At 37.5% G+C, this 22,673-nt stretch overlaps 1 protein-coding gene across 2 annotated transcripts; it reads left to right on the top strand.

Moving 5' to 3' along the window:
- The first annotated feature begins 3,012 nt into the window (after positions 1-3,012).
- CFAP107 (cilia and flagella associated protein 107) lies at positions 3,013-18,010 on the top strand. 2 transcript variants are annotated; one of them, XM_007491753.3, is made up of 4 exons: positions 3,013-3,353; positions 4,098-4,211; positions 16,082-16,259; positions 17,522-18,010. In XM_007491753.3, the coding sequence occupies exons 1-4, from the start codon at positions 3,249-3,251 to the stop codon at positions 17,686-17,688; spliced, it is 564 nt and encodes a 187-aa protein (XP_007491815.1). In that variant the 5' UTR covers positions 3,013-3,248; the 3' UTR covers positions 17,689-18,010. The 2 variants fall into 2 exon arrangements, with proteins under 2 accessions (XP_007491815.1, XP_007491816.1); XM_007491754.3 differs by lacking the exon at positions 4,098-4,211.
- Positions 18,011-22,673: the final 4,663 nt, after the last annotated feature.

Here is a 22,673-nt window from a genome sequence, read left to right as displayed (position 1 = left end):
CTGTCCATGAATCTGGAGGGTGTGTTTTCCTCATTTTGCTTAATTCTTTCAAATTCTGTCAACTTATCTGTACTGTCTGCACAGTCTCTCATGGCTGTTAAGATGGCCTCCCTACAAAGGTATACTTGTAAATAATCCTCAGAGTTGTTATAGTCCCATTCGCGATCCTGAGATGGCCAGTGTGCTGCATTGTGCCCCCGGCTTTTATTGACATGAGAAATTATTTTATTTTTCTCATGTTCAGTTAAAAAAGCCTGTAGCAAGTTTTCAATGTCTTTGTAAGAGGGATTATACTGAAAAAATATTCCTGTCATCTTTTTTGTTACCAGAAAAGGATCTTGTTCATATGTGGGAACATTTTGTGTGAATTCATTTATTTCTTGGGGAGTAAATGGTATATTGTGCCTTAGAGTCACATCATCCCCATTGCTTCCTATTTCAATTACTTCTCTTAGAGGAAAAAGACCTCTAGTTGAATTTGGGCCCCATGGGTCAGTTTAACTAGAACGAGTTTCTTTAGAAGGACAAGATTTCCTTGGGGTTGAAATTGGTTTTGGGATAGGAGGATATTTCCTTGGGGCTGGGATTGGTTTTTGGCTAGGAGAAGGAACAGGAGAAACTGGGATTTCATTAGTTTGGGTTTCAGGAGAAGGGTCTTGGGTATTAAGTTCAGCCAAGATTTGCAGACCATGAGAGAACAAGTCTGTTAGCTGAGCTATAGGAGAGGTGTTTTCCATTTCCATTTTGGGGGGAGGGAATTTCCTCATTTAGTTGTTCAGAAACAGGTTTGTCAGGTTCAGACATATTTTTGGTGGGGTCAATATTTTCCAATTGATCCTGTAAGAAGCATTTTAACTCATCCAATTGATTTTGCATGTTCTCCTGTATTTTAGCTTCAGATTTTTGTATGGTTTCCTGCATTTTAGCTTCAGATTTTTTCAAGTTAGCATTTCTCATCATAGTATTTCAGAGTATAAAAATGAAATTACCTAATAACATAAGAAATTGGAGGTATTCTGAAGTCTTTAATGCCCCTAATTCTTCAACCGCCATACAAATGTTGTAGAATTTGGTATTCATTTATATATATTGGTAGTTATTTTCCTAGTGGGCCTCACAAGTTTTTTTTTTTTTTAATTTTACTCCTCACTTAATTTTAAAACTAGAGACATGTGGAGAGCAGGACAAGACCTAAACTTCCTCCAGGTTTCTCTCAGTGCTAATTAAGAGTAATCTAGGCAGTATTGTCAGTAGTTAGGGTTGCCTAATTGGGTTGTTTGTTCCCTAAGGGAAAGGGGATTCATAAGTAAACAGCTTCCCCAATCCTGCTGCTTTTAGGTTTTTTAAAAAAATGACTGTGTTCAATTCAAATTAAGGAGAAAAGAGAAAAAACAAATTTATACTCACCTGATCTTGCAGCTGTGTTTCAAACAGCTTAAAAACTTACTTGAGGAAGTAATAAAGAGAGAAAGGAAAAAGGTTTCATGGAAATTTGAGGGTCCTGGTCATACTCTTTGTGGATTAGCCAGACTGTAAAGGTAATTTTAGGGTTGTGACTTAATCTAAATTAATTTGGTCACCAGAGAAAGTCCCAAATAAAATACCCAAGTCAGTTTGGAAATTTATGGTGATTTTAATTAATATAGAGGGAAGGAATTAAGGAGAAGAGAGGGGGGGGTATAGGATTTCTCCTGCCTGGCCTTTGCCAAGGGGAGTTCAAAGACCTCAGCCACAAGGTCTTTGAAGAAGATTTAGAGGTTTTCCTAAGAGGATAATGTTTGGAAGGTAAAGGAGAAAAGAATCAGCCTAAACTCCAAGAGAGCTCAGTGAAGATGCCTCACCTGAACTAGGCTACTAAGCTTCTCCCAGTATAGTATCAAGGAAAACTCACCACCAAACCCAGACAATAGCTGCTGCCACAACAAGATGTCGAAACACTTAGCAAGCTGCTGCCAGAGCCACCTTTCTGCAGAAAGAGACTGGAGAGAGTAAGTGATGCGAAATATATAGAAGGTTTTTACATCACTTTCCTGCAACTCAAATGTACCAATGGTAGCTTAAGCTTGACTTAGGACAGCCCAGGGGTCTTTCAGTTATTTCTGATTTGTCATTTGCTAGTACATGTCTGTCATGGGCCATCCTCCTAAATACTTAATCCTTAAGTATGGGTGTAGACATTCCCGTTTTTGTTAGACTAAGTAGGGTGGAGTAATCTAAAATTCATAGAACTTCATTCTTATCTGAAGTTTGTAGACAAAGGAGGGCTACATGCACACACATACACACACACAAAGAGTAAATTCAACAGGGAAGAGAAGGTTTAAGGGGGATAGTGGTGTAGGGGACACAGTAATCACAACCAAAACAAACTTCAACTTTCAAGGATGGATCAAAAATAGAGTATTAAAAGGAATAGAGGTGGGGCAGTGGAGATCCAGGTCTAGAGATAGGTGGTCCTGAGTCTAAATTTCACCTCAGATTCTTTCTAGCTAGGTGATCCTGGGCAAAAGCCCTTACCACTCTTTTGCCTTGAAACCAAAAAAGTATTAACTCTAAGAAAGAAGGTAAGGGCTTTAAAAAAAAGAAAAAAGAAAGGAAAAGAAAATAATATAAAAACTAGTGACTGATGTATGGGCCAAATTGAGACCTCAAAAGGCTGTGATTTTCTCAAGGTCATGAAACTATTAAGTACTAGAGGCAGAATTTGAATTCAGGTCCCTTTGACTCCAACTCCAGTACTCTATATAAGAGGATGTTTATCTGCATACTTTTAGGACAAGGGCAAAGCCTATGATTTTGGAAATAAGACCAATTGGCAAAAAAGATCTTTAATGTTACAATAACCTCAAATCTTCACTAGCTATACATTTTAGCAAGAGAGATTTTATGGCTAGGTCTCCTAAGTCTTATATTCTGGAGAGAGACTGAAAATAAGCCCTTTTGCTCCAATAGAATCAGCATTTTTCCTATTAACTTAGGCATGGTTGTAACCTATCACCATGGTGACAGTAAACAAAATAGAATTCAACACAACTTTTGATTCTTCCTGTAAAGAAGGAAGTGGTACTATAGGGAATTTTTAATTTGTGGTCTCTTTTTAGGAAAGAAACTGGAAAAAATTTAAAACCATAGCAAGTCCTTTAGGTATAATCACTAAAAGACACTAAAAGAAAGCGGTATAGTTGAATGCCATTATTAACTTTAGACCTAGATCTCAGGATTGGGAAAACTTGGTACAAATTGTTACTATGTTTCCGGGGTGCCCACAGCCATGGTCTAATCCCAGTTGGAGAATTGAACCAAAGTATTCAACCAGAGTGCTCATTGGGAACTGGGCAGAAGAGAGAAGAAAGGTAAGGAGCTAAGTGAAGGGGGAGACAAAGGTAGGCAAGGTGGGTTTAATAAGGTAGAAGGAGCTTTATTTAAAAACACACACACTCATCTGTTGTACACATCTCTCTAAATAGGTGTGTAATTTAAATCTATCCAGACAAGAGAATCAGGGCATGCCCTAAATATCAAAATATGAAATTGGGAATCTTATGCTATTCTTGGGAAGAGCTGTAATTAGAACGTTGGCCCTTGGCTTAATTTCTGTTAAACTGAATGGAAACCCTGTGGGCAGAAGCATCCAAAATAGGCTGAAGACAACAAATCACTTAAGTTGAGAAGAATGAAGCAGTCAGTGCTCTGGGATGGTGATAGGAGCAGGGGGAAGGCAGAAACAGATTCTGAACTTTTAAGAGCCTACTGTGTATAAGTCTGAGAGGCACAGCAAGTCATGGGGGATGGAGAGTTGGCCTCAAAACCAGGAGGACTCAGTGGGCCAAAAAGAAAGAGGACAGAGGAGGAAAAGTGAGGAGAAAAACAAAATGGTGGTCTGGTCAGATGTTACCAACATATGCTTTGTGCCACGTGTACTTAGACCTCCTGACTTCTATCTCTTTATAACATTAAGAGGAAAACTGGTTGAAACCTGGATTCTGGATATAACACAGAAGACCTCCTGGCCAGGCGCTTTTGTTATTGATTGTTAGAAGGAAGCATCAGAGGAAAAGAGATCACAAAATCTAAATCAGTGTTATGGTCTCTTTCAGTTTATCAAAACTTCAGAACCCAGTTTCCTGAGTACCTTCCAAAAGGACTTTGTCCCATTCCCAGGTCACAAAGCAGATACTATAACAAGATCGTATTATATGAGAAGAACTGAGGTAAGAAGAAGGGAACTGTAACTATTTTCTGGGGTTCTGGGTAGTCAAGGGACATAAGATTTAGGTCTGGGCCTGGACCCTTAATATAGAGAAGCAAAATAAGTCTGTTCCCTTTCAGATATATTCCCCTTAAGTCTTTTCTTTTCTTGTCAGCAAATGAATGGAGAGAGGGAAATGACAGAGCCAAAAATGACTTCAAGGCCACAAGGGTGGCCTTCATGACCTCTAGAGAAAGTTGATGTTGCTTTCAACAGATGCAGATAAATTATGGGGAGACAAATGTGTTAGATAAAAATATATCCAGTTCTGGGGGAGGAGCTAAGATGGCAGTTTAGTTGCAGGAACCTTCTGAATCTCCTTCCAACCAATCATTACAAAGCATCTCAAAAGGACAGAAATCAAAATTGGATGAGTAAAGGGGCTCTTCCATGGGATTCAGCCTTAAAGGTAGGCAGTGTTTTGGGATTCCCACTCTATAAGGGGGAAAAACTTCACTTATCAAAGGGCAAACTGATCACCTCTCCCCTACATTACCTACCGCATCAGAGTCAGCGTGCCAGCCTGGGCAATCTTTAAATTCTCTGGGGCTGGCTGAAAGCACCACAGACTTACCCCTGAGGGCAGTGCAAGGCCTTAGCAGCAAGACTTGAGACCTGAGGCTGAAGAGCAGAGAGCCTGGGCAGCCCAGTGAGGAGCTTGGGCAAAGACAGGGCTGAACACAGCTGAGGCATCAGCGGCTGGAAAAGATAGCCTCAGGGCAAAACACTTTAACGCACCATAGACAAAGAACATCACATTACTTGTCCTCACTTGGGCTTCTGACTGGGAAGGGAAGATACTACCAAGGCAAAGCCCTGTAAGACAGAAGCTAAGAAAGCAATAAACATGCAGGAACCCCAATCCACTAGTGGCAAAAAAAAGTTTTCATTATCATAGTAGATTATCATAGGTAGAGGTTATGGTTTTAAGCTATTCAAGATGATAAATTGAAAAAATTGGGGAGGGGTATAAAAAAGAGGATGGTACTAAGAGAAACTTGAAGGAAGAAGAAAAATAGGATAAATTATACCACATAAAGAGGCACATTGGGGAGGGCAGAATACTATTATAAGAAGATGAGGAAGAGAGTGACAATAGATAATATTTAAACCTTATTCGCAGTGGAATCAGTTCTGAGAGGGAAGAATAGCCAGATCTATTGGGGTATAAAATTCTATCTTACCTTACAGGGAATAAAGAAATAATGTAAATAAATAAATAAAAAGTTGAGAGGAGGGAATAATGAAGTGGAGGAGTAGGGCAGGGAGTATTAAAAGGGAGGGACAGGTGGGGGGCAATTAATAGAGCTTAAATAGAAATAAGGGGGGGAATTAGAAGGGAGATGATGGGAAGGAAAGTAAAATGGGGAGAGGGGAACTGATTAAAAGCAAAACACTGATGTAGAAGGAAATAGTGAAAGAAGAAAGGGCAGGACTAAAGGTGGAAATAAAAATGATGGGGAATACACAGGTAGTAATCATAACTATGAATGTTAATGGAATGAACTCACCCATCAAATGGAAGCAGATAGCAGAGTGGATTAAAAACCAAAATCCTACCATATGTTGTAGACAAAAAATATATATGACAGGTAGACACACACAGAAAAAGGTAAGAGGCTGGAACAGAATTTATTGGGCATCAACTGAGAAAAAGAAGGCAGGAGTCACAATCATGATATCTGACAAAACCAAAGTAAAAATAGATCTGATTAAAAGAGATAAGGAAGGTAATTACATCCTGATAAAAAGTAGTATAGACAATGAAGAAATATCAGTATTCAACATGTAGGCACCAAAAGGTATAGCATCCATATTTTTAAAGGAGAAACTATTGGAGCTTAAGGAGGAAATAGAGAGTAAAACTGTACTAGTGGGAGACATCAATCTTCCTCTATCAGATCTAGATAAATCAAACCAAAAAATAAATAAGAAGAGATGTGAATGAAATCTTAGAAAAATTAGAATTAATAGATATATAGAGAAAAATAAATAGGGATAAAAAAGGAATACACCTTTTCAGCAGCACATGGTAAATTCACAAAGATTGACCATGTACTAGGATATAGAAATAAATGTAGAAAGCAAAAATAATAAATGCAACTTTTTCAGATCATAATGCAATAAAAATTATAATTAGTAAGGGCACATGGAAAGGCAAATAAAAATTTATTGGAAATTAAATAATATGATTCTCCCAACCTGTTTGGTTAAGGAATAAATCATAGGAACACTTAATGATTTCATTGAAGAGAATGACAATGAGGAAACATATAGAAATTTCTGGGATACTGCAAAAGCAGTACTTGGGGGGTGGATTTATATCCCTGAGTTCCCATATTAACAACAACAAAAAAAGAGGAGATTAATGAATTGGGCATGCAACTAAAAAATACTAACTAGAAAAAGAACAAATTAAAAACCCTGAGATAAAGACCAAATTGGAAATACTAAAAATCAAGGGAGAAATTAATAAAATTGAAAGTGAAAGAACTATTGAACTAATAAATAAGTCTAGGAGTTGGTATTTTGAAACAATAAATAAAACAGATAAAGTTTTGGTTAATCAAGAAAAAGAAAGAAGAGAACCAAATTAACAGTATCATGAATGAAAAGGGTGACCTCACCTCTAATGAAGAGGAAATTAAGGTAACTATTAAAAACTATTTTGTCTAATTAAATGGCAATAAATATGGCAATCTAGGTGAAATGGATGAATATTTTCAAACTATAAATTGTCTAGATTAACAGAAGAGGATTTGAATAATCCCATATCAGAAAAAGAAATTGAACAATCCATCAAAGAACTCCTTAAGAAAAAATTACCAGTGCCAGATGGATTCATAAGTGAATTCTATCAAATATTTAAAGATCAATTAATCCCAATACTCTACAAACTATTTGATAAAATAGGCAAAGGAGTCTTACCAAATTCTTTTTATGATACAAATATGGTATTGATTCCCAAGCCAGGAAGACCAAAAACAGAGAAGGAAAACTATATATCAATCTCCTTAATGAACATAGGTGCAAAAATATTAAATAAAATACTAGCTAAAAGGCTTACAACAAATTATCACAAGGATTATGACCAGGTAGGATTTATACCAGGAATGCAAGGATGGTTTAATATTAGGAAAACCGTCCACATAATTGCTTATATCAACAACCAAACTAATAGAAATCACATGATTATCTCAATAGATGCAGAAAAAGCCTTTGACAAAATACAATACCCATTCCTATTGAAAACACTATAAAGTACTGGATTAGATGGGCCTTTTCTAAAAATAATAAACAGTATTTATTTAAAACCACCAGCAAGTATCATCTGTAATGGGGATATGTTAGATGCCTTCCCAATGAGATCAGGAGCAAAGCAGGGATGCCCATTATCACCACTATTATTTAATATTGTACTAGAAATGCTAGCAGTAGAAATTAAAGAAGAAAAAGAAATTGAAGGGATCAAAGTAGGCAATGAGGAAACTAAACTGTCACTCTTTGCAGATGACAGGATGTCATCTGGATGATGACACCTTAGATTCTTTGAGTATCTAAGTATCTAAGAAAATCAACTAAAAAACTAGTAGAAACAATAACTTTAGCAAAGTTGCAAGGTACAAAATAAACCCACAAAAATCATTAGCATTCCTATATGTTTCCAATAAAACCCAGCAGCAAGAGTTAGAAAGAGAAACTCCACTTAACATTACTCTAGACAAGATAAAATACCTGGGACTCAACTTGACAAGACAAATTCAGGAATTATGTGAATATAACTACCAAACACTCTTCACACAAATAAAACTAGATCTAAACAATTGGAAAAACATCAATTGCTCATGGATAGGACAAGTTAATATAATAAAAATGACAATCCTATCTAAATTAATTTACTTATTTAGTGCTATACCTATCAAACTACCAAAATACTTGTTTGTTGAATTAGAAAAAATTATAATAAAGTTCATTTGGAAGAGCAAAAGATTAAGAATATCAAGGGAAATAATGAAAAAGCTTTGAGGGATGGGGGCCTAGCAGTACCAGTTTTAAACTGTACTATAAAGCTGTGATCATCAAAACAATATGGTACTGGCTAAGAGACAGAACAGAAGATCAATGGAATAGATTGGGGTAAATGTCAGCAAGATAGTGTATGATAAACCCAAAGACCCCAGCTTTGGGACAAAACCCCCCTATTTGACAAAAACTGCTGGGAAAATTGGAAAACAGTATGGAAGAGTTTAGTTTTAGATGAACATTTCACACCCCACACCAAGATAAATTCAGAATGGGCAAATGCCTTAAATATAAAGAAGGAAACTATAAGTAAATGAGGTGAACACAGAATAGTATACTTGTCAGATTTATGGGAAAGGAAAGAATTTAAGATCAAGTAAGAGATAGAGAATATTACAAAATATAAAATAAATAATTTTTATTAAATTAAATTAAAAGGTTTTTATGCAAAAAAAAAAAAAAACAAACCAATGCAACCAAATTTAGAAGGGAAGCAACAAATTGGGGAAAAATGTTTATACCAAAAACTTCTGACAAATGTCTAATTTCTCAAATTTATTAGAAGCTAAATCAGTTGTACAAAAAACCAAGCCATTCCCCAATTGATAAATGGGCATAGGACACTAATAGGCAATTTTAAGATGCAGAAATCAAAACTATCTATAAAAACATGAAAAAAGTGTTCTAAATCTCTCGTAATTAGAGAAATGCAAATCAAAACAACTCTGAGGTACCACTTCACACCTAGCAGATTGACCAATATAGCAGCAAAGGAAAGTAATAAATGTTGGAGGGGATGTGGCAAAATTGGGACACTAATGCATTGTTGGTGAAGTAGTGAATTGATCCAACCATTCTGGAAGGCAATTTGGAACTATGCCCAAAGGGCATTTGAATGACTGCCTGCCCTTTGATCCAGCCATAGCACTGCTGGGTTTGTACCCCATAGAAATAATAGGGAAAAATACTTGTACAAAAATATTCATGGCTGTGCTCTTTGTGATGGCAAAAAACTGGAAAATAAGGGGGTGTCCATCAATTGGGGAATGACTGAATGAATTATGATATCCGATTGTGATGGAATACTATTGTGCTAAAAGGAATAATGAACTGGAGGAATTCCAGGTGAACTGGAAAGACCTCCAGGAATTAATGCAGAGAAAAAAAAGCAGAACCAGGAGAACATTGTACAGAGACTGATACACTGTGGTACAATCGAATGTAATAGACTTTTCTACTAGCAGCAATGCAATGATCCAGGACAATTTTGAGGGATTTATGAGAAGGAACTCTATCCACATCCAGAGAAAGAACTATTGGAGTAGAAATGCAGAAGAAAAACATATGATTGGTCTCATGGTTTGATGGAGATATGCTTGGGGATATTGACTTTAAATGATCAATGTATTGCAAATATTAATAATATGGAAATAGCTTTTGAACAAGGATACATGTAAAACCCAGTAGAATTGCTCATCAGCTCCAGGAGGCAGGAGGGAGGAGGGGAAGAAAAAAAAACATGAATCATATAACCATGGAAAATATCCTAAATTAATTAAATAAATAAAAAATTAAAAGGAGTACATTTAAAAAAAATGGAAAAATGTTCAAAATCACACAGAGGGCAACAGACAAGTAAGTCAGCTTTGAAACATATTGAACTTTTGACAATACTATATGTACTAAGTCATGATTTCCTATGAAACTTTTTTTCTTGTTCTTTGTATGTATAATTTGTCATGTTCAGAATAACAATTAAATAAAAAGATGAATAAATTAATAAGCAAAAAAAGAAGTGAATTTAGGCTACATATCCAGAAAAATGTACAATTGGAGACATCCAAAATTAGAATGGGGTGAGAAAACCAGAGCAGTTCCATGTCACCACAAGAATCCTCTATAACCAAGATTAAAATATCACCACAAAACTAATACAGGAGTGAAAGATCCAACAAGGCAGAAGAGTGAAACAACTATCAAGAAAAGAAAAACCCAAAAGGCAGGCATAGAACATCTGGGGTACTGGGGTGAGAGGAGAGCAGAGCTAGCAAGAGGTTATAGCAAGTAGGGAAGAGCAAACTAAGAGCAAGACACATCCCCACCCCCACCCCACATCTGCTGTCACAGGTTTGGAACCTAAGCCATAGCCAACAATCAGATTCTGAGATCCTGCTGGGGCAAATAGTGGTACAAGACAACCCACACCTCTTTCAAACCTTGGTGAAGTCCAGAGTTCCAGCCCAGGGCAATCTGGGCTGAAGTGGGAAGATCTGTGTAGGCCCAGAACAAAGCCAGGAATCTCAATCTGCACTTGGGATGAGGACATAGTTCACACCGGATCTTTTTGCCCAAAACTATGTGCATAGCTCTAGGACAGGATAATCAAGGGTGTGCCTGATTGGATCAAGTACACATTAAAATGAAAAAACTGAGCCTAAGCCCCTGATCTGACTAAGTTCAGAGGGAGGTCAAAAGCTTGTGCCCAAGCCTGAGGCAAGTCCTTAAGCCATCAGTATCTCCAGGGTCAATTGAATGAGCAGGGGAAAGGCACTCTCAGAACTCTCAGTTCTCAGACCATCACATCTTCTAAGAACTGAAACTGGTAAAAACCCAGAAAATAAGCAGAGAATAACATCAAGGAAGGACTGAAGTTTAAGAGTGTACCCCAGCTTCCCAGAAAACAGAGCCATAATTATATAGGAAAAAAATGAGCAAACAACAAACAAAGCACCTAATTCTAAAGAATTTTTATGGAAACAAAGAACAAGGTACAGACACAGAAGGGGACAGTGAAAACAAAGGAAACACATGTAAAATCCAAAAGAAAAATATGGATTGGACACAGATTCTGGAAGAGTTCAAAAAACGATTTCAAAATCTAAATAAGAGAAGTAGATAAAAAGTGGGGAAGAATAATGAAAGTGATGCAAAAAGAAATGGACCGATTGAAAAAAGGAGAACCAAAAACCAACAAAGGAAAACCAGGCCTTAAAAATCAGAATTGACCATCTAGGAATGAATGATTTCATGAGAAATCAAGAAACAATAAAGCAGAATCAAAGGAATGAAAAAATAGAGGAAAACAGGAAATATTTTATTGAAAAAACAAATGACCTAGAAAATAGATCTAGGAGAGACAATTTGAGAATTATTGGACTACCTGAAAGCCATGATCAAGAAAAAAACCTTGGACATAATATTACAAGAAATTATCAAAGATAATTGCCCAGAGATCCTCAAAGAAGAAAACAAATTGAAATAATTCACAGATCACCTCCAGAAAGATATCCTCAAATGACAACTTCCAGGAATGTAATAGCTAAATTCATGAGCCACCAATTTATGAAAAAAATTCTTTAAGCAGCCAGAAAGAAACCATCCAAATAGCATGGAGCTACAATCAGGATCACACAGGACTTAGTGGCTTCTGCATTAAAGGATCAAAAGGCATGGAATATGATATTCAGAAAAGCAAAATATTTTGGTTTACAACCTAGAGTCATCTATCCAGCAAAACTGAGTGTATTCTTTCAGGGGGAAAATGGATATTCAATAAGATAGAAGATTTCCAAGCATTCCTGTGGAATAAGCCAGAACTAAACAAAAAATCTGAAGTCCAAACATGAGACACAAGAGAAGCCCAAAAAGGTAAATAAGAGAAAATTTAAGGAACTCATTATGGTCAAAATGTTTATATGTCTACATGGATAGAGAATTTCTGTATTCTCAAAAATCACTCTGAGTAGTAGAGAAGATATAAGGAATTTATTCAGAAAGAGGGTAGAGAAGTAAGTTGATTATGATGATATGATGTGTATGTAAATGTGATATGAAATGATAGGTATGTATAATATATGTATACATATGAATAATATGTTAAAAATCAATCAAGGGCTAAAGAGAGAGTTGCACTGAGAGAAAAGGGAAGAGAGAGATAGAATAGGGTAAAGTATAAAACATAAAGAGGTATGAAAAATCATTATAGAGAGGGGAGGATAAGGGTGGTGATAGGCAATACTTAAACTTTACTTTCATTGTAACTGATTCAGAGAGGGAAAAACAAGTATACTCAGTAGGGTATAGAATTCTATCCTACCCTACAGAGAAGTAGAAGGGTATATGAATAAGATAAGGGAAGAGAAAGGTAATGGGAGGGAGGGGGAAGTGTGTATGTGGGGGTAACAAAAAGCAAAATTTTGGTGAGGAGGAACAGAGTTAGGGAATAGAGCAGGTTCTACAGGGGATAATATGATGGAGGGCAATACACAGTTTGTAATCATAATGCTGAGTGTGAATGTGATGAATTAACCCATAAAATGGAAGTGGATAGCAGAGGGGATTAAAAACCAGAATCCTACTATATGTTGTTTACAAGAAACACATTTGAATCAGAGTAACGCATACAGATTCATAGTAAAAGGACATAGAAACTGAAACATTGTGATACAATCAAATGTAACAAACTTTTTTACTAGTAGCGGTGCAAGGATCCAGGACAACACCAAGGAACTTATGATAAAGAGTGCTATCCAAGATCCAGAGAAAGGAGTGTGGGAGTAGAAATGCAGAAGAAAAACATATGATCGATCATGTGGTTTGATGGAGATATGAATGGGGTTTTGATGTTAAATGATCACTCTATTGCAAATATGAATAATATGGAAATAGGTTTTGAGCAATGATACATGTACAACCCAGTGGAATTATTCATCAGCTGAGGGAGTGGGGAGGGAAGAAGAGTGAGGAAAATCAGGAATCATGTAACCATGGAAAAATATTCTAAATAAATAAATAACAAAGTAAAAGGGGGCAGCTGGGTGGCTCAGTGGATTGAGAGTCAGGTCTAGAGACGGGAGGTCCTGGGTTCAAATTTGGCCTCAGACACTTCTCAGCTGTGTGACCCTGGGCAAGTCACGCCTAGCCCTTGCCACTCTTCTGCCTTGGAGCCAATACACGGTATTGACTCCAAGACAAAGGGTAAGGGTTAAAAAAAAAGTAAAAAAAGTAGAATAGGCTGCTTTAGGAGGTGGTAGGCTGTCCCTTGTTGCAGGCCTTCAAGAAGTTGGATGAACATTTGCCATGAATGTTGTAGTTGGGATATTTTTCAGGTATGGGTTAGTCTCAATGGCTGTTAAGGTCTGAAATATCATGATTCTGTGATTCTTGTCTGAATTACTCCATTAGCCCCCTAACTCTAATCTCGTTGTTTCTGGTCTTATTTCTCCATCATCCTCCACAAGACTGCCAAACTGATGTGCCTAATGCATCTTTTCCCCAGTATTATTGTACATTGCTCTCTTTCATGTGGGGTCTATAAACTCTTCCATGGACATGATATTCCAGTTTCCAGCCTTTCTGTCTTCACTCCAGTGGTCACTTCTTTCTAGACTGCACCCCCTCCTTGCCTCTCCCTCACAAAAACTCTAGTTTTCATCCAGCAGAGCTTAGCTGCCACCACTCACACAAGGCATTTCCTGGTCTACCCAGTTTGTGGGATTTTCTCCCTCCTGAAATGATTTTGTATATGATTTGTACATTTGCTATATTTCCTCTACTCCCCACTCCTCCTAGCATGTAAGCTTCTGGAAGGCAGAGATGATTTTGTTTTTATCTTTGTAGCTCTAGCACCTAGGTGAATGTCTAACACAGGAGGAATGTAATGTTTGTTGAACTGAATTGAACCAGGCTGACTCTATGGGTCTCTCTGACCTCAGTCAAAACCTAAAACCTACCTAAGCTAAAACTTTTGTTCCCATCTCCTTTCTTTTCCTCAGATAGCTTCCATGGTCTCTCTACCTTACTTTTCTATCCCAAATATTGCCCCGAGCGCCAACTTAAACACTACTGATAGAAAAGAACAAAGAATCATTAGATAGGAATGTTTCTACTTTTTTTTCTCAGAATAACACCAGAAACTGTACCCAACAACTGCCTACCAAACCCCAAGGAGATGGTTAGAAATGTTTTTTACATTACCAATGAATACAGCTTTTGCTTTGAAGTCTCTATTTCCTTCCCTTCCCACTAGCTTTTCTCAGCCTAGTCTGAGATGTACCCTTATGCCTAAACATCACTTGTCTTGTAATCAATGGGAAACCCAATAGTTCATTTGCCCTGGCATTAGGAATAAAAAAGTAAAATGGCAAATCCAGTGAGGTAGACCTTGGAAATCACCCTCCTCTCTCTTTATCATTGTGGTATGACTTATTTATTGAACCCCGGTTTAAAATATTGGGCTTAGCTGGCATTCCAGACCATAGCAAACACAAACCTTACTGTCTTACCCAGACATCGGGGTGGGCATGAAAATCAACCTAATAAATCAGTTCATTTCTCCATGACACTTTCCCAGAAATAAGAAAGATTTCTTAGGACACTCACCAACTCAAACAGCTCTTCCTCTCCAGGGAAGAAGGAGAAAAAGGCTTTCTTTTCCCAGTAAATAACTGCTACCAAAGAAAACGTTCTCTCAGTTTCCAGCTGAGGAAGTCTGTAAAACCTTTGTAGCAGAAGACAATTTATGGAGATCTCTCTACCGTCTTCCATAGTAACAAGTTGAAAAACATGGTATAAATGTCAGGCTTAGTATTACTAATTATTTCACTCTTCTGAAGGAATGAAGTATGAGCTTGAGATGTGCTTAATATAAATCAGAATATAGCAAAGGTGATGCAATTTCAGTTTACAAAAACATGCATTAAGTTAACCCTCTGTTTACTTAATCTGCCAGTCCTGCCTGTTATTTAATCATGCATAAATTACATCTAAAGAGAGCATTAAGTTGTCATTTATTAGATGAGAGTCCAAACACCTGAAAAACAAATTCTAGTGAATCATTTGAGACCATTTGTTTGAAGGTGGGTTTGGAGGAGAAATAAGCCATTTTTATATTAAACTCTTGGGGCTAAAAGGGACCTAAAAAGTCATCTAGCATAGTCTCTAGGTCAGTGGTTCTCAACCTTTCTAATGCTGTGACCCCGCAATACAGTTCCTCATGTTGCAGTGACCCCAAACCAAAAAATTATTTTGGTGGCTACTTCAAAACTGTGATTTTGCTACAGTTATGATTCAGAATGTAAATATCTGATATGCATTATGTATTCTCATTGCTACAAATTGAGAGGTTGAGAACCACTGCTCTAGGTAGTTACGCATCATCTATTCTTAGCTTCATACTACCCATTCCTCACTTCCTTGTTAAAATTATTTTCAAACTATCAATAATTTATGCATATGTTCATATGTATAGCAGACACATATACATATATATATATATTTAAAACACACACTTTACTGTAATTCAGCTTTCCAAAATGTTCCTAATCATTGGATTTTTTAAAATTAGAAAATAAGTAAATGTTAATTTGTTGCTATGATTATAATGGTAAGTAAAACTTCACAACCATTTCTAGGATTGGATTTAATTTTTAAGGCAAAGTAATTTTAAAAGCATCCATAATGAGAGGAAATATATTCATGCTACTAAACAAAATAATGAAATTTGATCTTCTAAAATGCCAGTAATTTTTGAAGTATGCAGTCTAGTCTGTAGATAAGAAGAAAATCAGTTTCACCAGAAGAACAGTTTACTTGATTAGCAAGTGAGTAGACTAACAATTGGTAAACTTTAGATGATAAGACCAATTAAGCAATTACACTAATGTATAGTTTTCATTACTTTGAAGGCTAATTAGTTGGGGAAGCCACATTAATTGTCTGTACTGTCAACTTCATATCCTTTTAGAATCACTTATATGAGATTCCCTAGTTAGCCTCCCAAAAAATGCCTGGATATGTCTGTCCTTCCAGGGCCTGCCATATAAGCATCTGATGACCCACCATGAGGAACGAAAACATCGGAATTTGATCAGCTCATATGATGACCATTTCAGCAGGCATGGTTACAATCCTGCCTTGCCACCACTCCGTAGCTGGAATGGGCAGAAACTGGTGTGGCTGCCAGAGAAGTCGGACTTTCCCCTTCTTGGTACTTCCTCAATCCGTTTTTTCCCTATACAGATTGCCATAGGTTCCAAGATACACTGAAACTTTGCTATAATGCCCCATCCCATGACATGCATTTTGGTGTAGGTAGATCAGCTCAAACTCCAGGGGAGTTACTGAAATCAATAGTCATAACAGAGTTTCAATGTAAGATTTAAATTAGTATTTAATAACTGCAAGTATTATATTTTATAAGATTTATTAATAATCACTTGAAGTAGAAGAAAAAAATAGAAGTAAAACCTGAGTAGAACTCTCCTGCCTCTCACCTCACCCCACCTCCACAAACTGGGTCGGAAAAGAGAGTGAGGGGCAGAGCTACGCAAAATGTACATTAGCCCGTAACATGAGAGGGAACATGGGAAGATGGGATTTAGAGTTCTGGGGAGCAAATTCTAATTATACAACACTTATAATAAAATGACATTCCAGGTCTCTGAGACAGCATTATGAGGTGCTGGCCAATTGTGCTCTCTTCTCAGAGATGCCCTTTGCCCCCTTTCTTGCATTTCACAAGCATTGTCCTGGATGCACTGAACAATTCTGTGTGGCTGTCTCTAGCAGCCCAGGATGTGTGGCACAGTTGGCACAGGACCTCATCTGTGTTCCCACACCAATCCCAGCCTCTATGCCCACCCTCCACCACCTCCACTCCATGACTCCATCATACAATGCCTTAGAAGAAGTATGCCTAGTCCTCAGGGAAGTGGCACCCTCCCTATGGCGATTGACGTAAGGGCAGCTTTCTCCATCAGTGAAAATTAAGCTCAGTGAACTGTGGGGAAATCTCTTTTTATTTAGTTAATGCGAATTTACCCTGAAGTATGAGGAGTTTCATCATCACAAGCTCCTTCTCCCTAATAGGGCAGTAACACCTTACCCAAGAGAAGATGGGATGCTGTTGTCTTGGGCCAGTGTCCAGTGGTGCACAAAGCCTTAAACAATGCAGAAGGCACTTATTTGTTTGTTGAACTGAATTCAACCCTAGGTCCCCAGTCACACATGCCCTTTAGGGGACTGGAGGGGACTTCCAGCGGGGCCCTCCCTTCCTTTCTTTCCAATACCTCCTAGATCTAATTCCTTTCCTTTAAATGTTCCTAAACCCATCACAAGTTTGTCTTGGTTCAACCTGAGAAAACTACAAGGAAGCATTTACCTCCCTACCCTTAAAGCACCCTCCAAACCCAGGGCTGGGTCCAGCTGTTGGTTCCTGATTTCACATCTTAACTCTGATTTTTGTTTCAGCTCCCCCCACCAACTACGGCCTCTTTGAGAGTCTCATGAAGAAATGGCATGAACCTAAGACTGAGTGGATGAATAGTGTTTACACCACGTCTTATGTAAGACACCCAGTATCTACTCGGTCCCAGCATGAGCGAGCAATCTCATTTCCTCCTTCCCACCTACAGTGATCCCTCTGGCCCGTCCAATCAGGTCTGCTATCTTCCCTGAACAAGATGAAACTAGACTAAAGAATTCATAGTATCTTTGAGTTCCAAGGGGAGCAAATGGGGGAAGCACGAACGCTGACTGCCTCCTTCTCCTCCTGGCACCCTTGAAGAGCTACAAATACTCTTGGGGGATTTACTCCAGAAAGCTCTATGAGCCACCCACATTCGGCTTGTTTCTTTGGAAGACAAAAGTGCCCCCCTCCTCCAAACTGCAGGCTGCTTCTCTCTTATCTTTCATAATTAAATGTGTATGGAGCTACCAGAGTTGACAATGTGCACAGAAGATACAGCGCTTCCTCTTATTGGGCTTCTAGCATAATGAGAGCAATTAGTAAGCACATTCTACAGAAAAATAAAGATCAAATCCTGTTTTTCTAAACCTCCCAGAAGGGGCAAATTGTTAGAAATCACATTCCTGAAGCAGAAGGAGTAGCTGTGGAGCAGGAGAACCTAGCATGTCCAGGCTTACTGACTTAAGCAAGGCCTTTCACATCCCCCTGGGCCTTAATTTCTGTATCTGAAAAAAACGAGGGGCTGGACTAGATAATCTCTGAAGTAAGTCCTCTGGACCCAGCAAGAGCAGAGGGGAGGACTTTCACCTACACCCCTCCAAGTTCTCCCTTGCAGGATGGTGGGGCTCTGTGTGGAAGGCTGGTGGTCTGGAAGTTGTGGGGGTTTTCTGAGGGGCAGATTGGGAGATGGGGCACCTGACTGGGGTCTGGACGTTGAGCTTCTCTGCTCCTCCCTCATTTAGAGGAGGTTCCAGCATCCTGGTTCCCTGGCCCTCTCCTGCTTGTACCCTAGATCTCCTTTGAGCCTTCCCTCCGCCCTGTGTCTTCTAGTCTCACGATTCACACCCTGCTACCTAGGCACGAGCCCAAGTTGATACGCTCATCTTCACCTCACTGTGTTCCCTCTTATCCACACACCCTATGAAGCTTTTTCTGTATTGCTAGAAAACTTCTTTTACTCTAAATTTACTTCTATCTTCTTCCTTTCACCATCACCAAAATGAAACTGAATTCTCTTTTGAGTAATAACATGATCAACTGTCCTGTTCAACAGACTTCAATTCCTCCTCCACCCTCTGCTCGGATGATTAAAAGGGAAAGGGGGAACTGGCCTTTTTTCCTATTCAAGCTCAGTCTAGCCTTCCTTTTCCTGTCCCCCCAAACACATATAATCACATACTTAAGTTATAAACACATGAAGGTTACAGGAAAAGGGCAAGGAGAAGTTATTGTTATATTGGATTACTAGTAGGCAAGAAATCATTGTGACCAGATTGAAAAATGAGAAGTTAAAATGACTCAAACTGTGGGGCAGGGAAATAATTGTGTCACACTGAACAATATTTTTATAAGATTTCACCTGACTGGGTATAAATAGCCAACTAGCACTTCTCTGTGTGTGGATTATCCACTTTATTAATTCTTAATAGCAAAACTGTAGGTCCTGCAGACATCCCGAATGCAAACAATATCAATAATAATCTAGGTTTAGATAGATCAGTATCTCAGTGGACAGAGAGCCAAGCCTAGAGACAGGTGGTCCTGGGTTCAAATTTGACCTCAGATACATCCTAGCTGTGTGATCCTGAGTAAGTCACTTAACCGTCATTTCCTAGCCCTTGTCATTCCTCTGCCTTACAGCTGATATGTAATATCTATTATAATATAGAAGGTAAGGGTTTAAAATAAGACTAATAATGATCTAGGTTAAGCCAAATTATGATGTAAGTCTACTGCTGCACTAAATATAGAATATGTAAAAGGATCTGTGATCTCATTAATTCAGAAGTTCCCTACAATAATAATAATGCAGATCATAACACATCCATGCCTGCCCATCCAGGGAAAGCTCTTGTTATGATTTCCCATAAGTTCACCATAGAGGTTCACTCAAGTATTCTGAAGCCATACTCAGCACAGCAACCCATGAAACAAAATGCATAGATAAAAACATTTATGCATTTCAAATTTATATCTCCTGTTTTGAATTATCCAAGACCCTGTTCCTTTCCACAAATATGAATAACCAAAACTTGATTATATAATTGTATAAATTAATATATAAAAATACATATAGATAATAAAATAAATTAATATTGGCAAGTAAGAAGAATAGGAGGAAAAGATAAGCTGTCTCATTTCCCCCATGGCTAGAGCCACCCCTGTCACCACATTCACAACTGTGAAAGCTTACCTTACTTTCCCTCCTTTTCATTTTGTCTGGGGTCCCATATCACACATTGACAGTGGATGCCACCTCTAAAAAATCATCTTCCATAATGAAAATTCTGTGGCTTTGGGGATGTATAGTAAAGCAACCTGGTATCATACTTGCTCGATCCTCTTGATGTAAAAGTTTTTTAAAGTAGAGTTGGCTTAAAAGGAGATCCTCTTACAGTTCAAATTGAGAACAAAGGTCTTTATATCCTAAGGAAATGTTCAATCCCAGAAAACCTAAATGAAAACAAATAATATATAAAATTTAATATATAATAAATAATATAATTAAAATTAGAATCCTGTCTAAACTAATATACTTATTCAATACTATCCTACTTGCCAAAAATATTTTATCAAACTAGAAAACATAACAATTAATTTGGAAAAAAGAATAATAAAGAAACTAATGGGGAAAAATGTAAAAGGAAGTTGGTCTAACAATATGAGATTTTAAATTGTTATAAAGCACCAGTTATCAAAACTACCTGGACTGGCTAAGAAATAGATAAGTAGACCTGTGAATAAACATGCAACAAACAGTTGTAAAAGATTATAGTAACTTTGTGTTTGACAAAAATATAGATCTAAGTTTTGGGGATAAGAATTTGTTATTTGGTAAAAATTGTTGGGAAAACTGGAAAGCAGTTTGGCAGAAACTAGATATAGACTGATATCTCACACCATTTACCAAGATAAGATCAAAATGGATACATGACCTAAGCATAAAGTGAGATCTCATAAGCAAAATAGAAGACAGGGAACATCTTACCCAGCATATTTATGGGCATAAGAAGAATTTATATAAACAGAAAGCATTGTGAGAGGTAAAATGGATAATTTTGAATACATTACATGAAAAAGTTCTTGTATAAATAAAATGAATGTAGCCAAGATTAAAAGGAAAGCAGTAAATTGGGGAAATTTTTTATAGACAGTTTCTCATCTAGAGGTTTCATATCTAAAATATACAGAGAACTTTGTCAAATTTATAAGAATATAAGCTACTTCCTGACTAATAAGAAGTAAAAAAGCTATGGACAGGTTTTGAATGAAGAAATCAAAGATATGGGTATGAAAAATGCTCTAAATCATTAATAAATGAAAGTCAAAACAAATTCTGAGACCTATCAGATTCGCTAAAATGATAAAAGGGCAAAGTAACAATTGGAGAAGTGCTGTGGAAAATGGGGACATTAATACATAGCTGGTAGAATTGTAAACTGATCAAAGTATTTCAGAGAGCAATCTGGAATTATGCCCAAAGAGTTATAGAACTATGTATATTTTTTGACCCAGCAATACCACTATTTGGTTTATTCCCTAATGTGATCAGGGAAAAAGTAAAACAACTTTTATGTTCTAAAACATAATATCTGGCTTTGTGGTGGCATAGAACTGAAAATTGAAGGGAAGCCCATCATTTGGGGAATGGCTAAACAAGTTGTGACATCTAACTGTGATGGGATACTACTCAGCTGTAAGAAATGTGGACCACATTAATTTTGAGAAAACAGGGAAGGACCTACATGAAATTATGAAGAGTGAAACAAGAAGAACCAAGGGAACATTATATACAGCAACAGAAATATTGTTTGAAGAATGACTTGTTTTTCACCTCCAGAGGAAAAAAAAAATAGAAATAAGCAAGAAATGCTTTGCCTTCTCTAATGGGAGGGGGAGAAAGTTATCTGAGTATTTTAATAAAACAATTTTAAATAAAAGAAAACCCCAAATGCAGTCATGAAGAGCCAGACATGAATGAACAACAATGACAAAAAGAAAAAAGTTTTTCCTTTCCACACTTATGGGAGAGGGGAAGGTTCCTTGACACCTGAATTTTCTAGAATTACAACCTGAATGGCAAGATTTGCCAGAAACTTTCAAGGCCATTGTTGCCCAAGAGCAAAATTGCACATCTGTGCATGTAATGGGGAAATGCCCATCCTCACTGAAATCCAACCTATTTAAACATTCTAGTCCCTAAGGTGCAACAGGAGCTAGTTGTTGATTTCATAACCTTGCCCTTAGGTCCCAGTCACAATAATAAAGAAAAGAGTCTTGTAGTTGAACTAACCTGGTTAAGGTCTGATTATACCATCCATGAAGATATCGAATGAGGTCACCTTAAAAGATAAAGGCTTGCTATCCTGGAAGGAAGCATGAAGTAGGGCACAGAGCACTAGACCTAAAGTGAGGAAGATCTGGGCTTAAAGCTTTCCTCTTGTACTTATTTGCTGAGCAACCCTGAGGAAGTCAGTGAAGTGCATAGATTATATCTCTTCATCTATAAAATGAGAATGAGTATGAATCTCACCGAGTTGTGAGAACCAAATTAAATGTCAGCTACTATTCTAAGTTTGAGGCCAGAGCCTGGTGTGTTCCTCCAGCATTCCTGTGGAAACCTAGTTACTGGCTCTCTTTTCTCCTCTGCTTCCCAGACCCACAAAGCAAAACAGGTCTTTGATATAACAAGATTGATTTTTCAAATCTATTCTGGCTATGTGATCCTAGTCAAATCACTCAACCTCTTTGTCCTCTGAGCTACTCTAAGACTCTAAGTTGTAGAGAAAGTGCCAATCTGCATTTAGAGAGGAAGTTAATAGAGTATGCCAATAAGTTCAGTCAGTATTCCTTCCTCCAAACATTTTAGTGTAAGAGATGTCCCAAACAAAGTGACAAAGGGAAATAAAAGCAGTGCTTAAAGCACTTAAATGA

This window comes from Monodelphis domestica, chromosome 4 (genome assembly GCF_027887165.1).
Source record: "Monodelphis domestica isolate mMonDom1 chromosome 4, mMonDom1.pri, whole genome shotgun sequence".
NCBI classification, from domain to species: domain Eukaryota; kingdom Metazoa; phylum Chordata; class Mammalia; order Didelphimorphia; family Didelphidae; genus Monodelphis; species Monodelphis domestica.
This window is presented reverse-complemented; position numbering and strand designations above follow the sequence as displayed.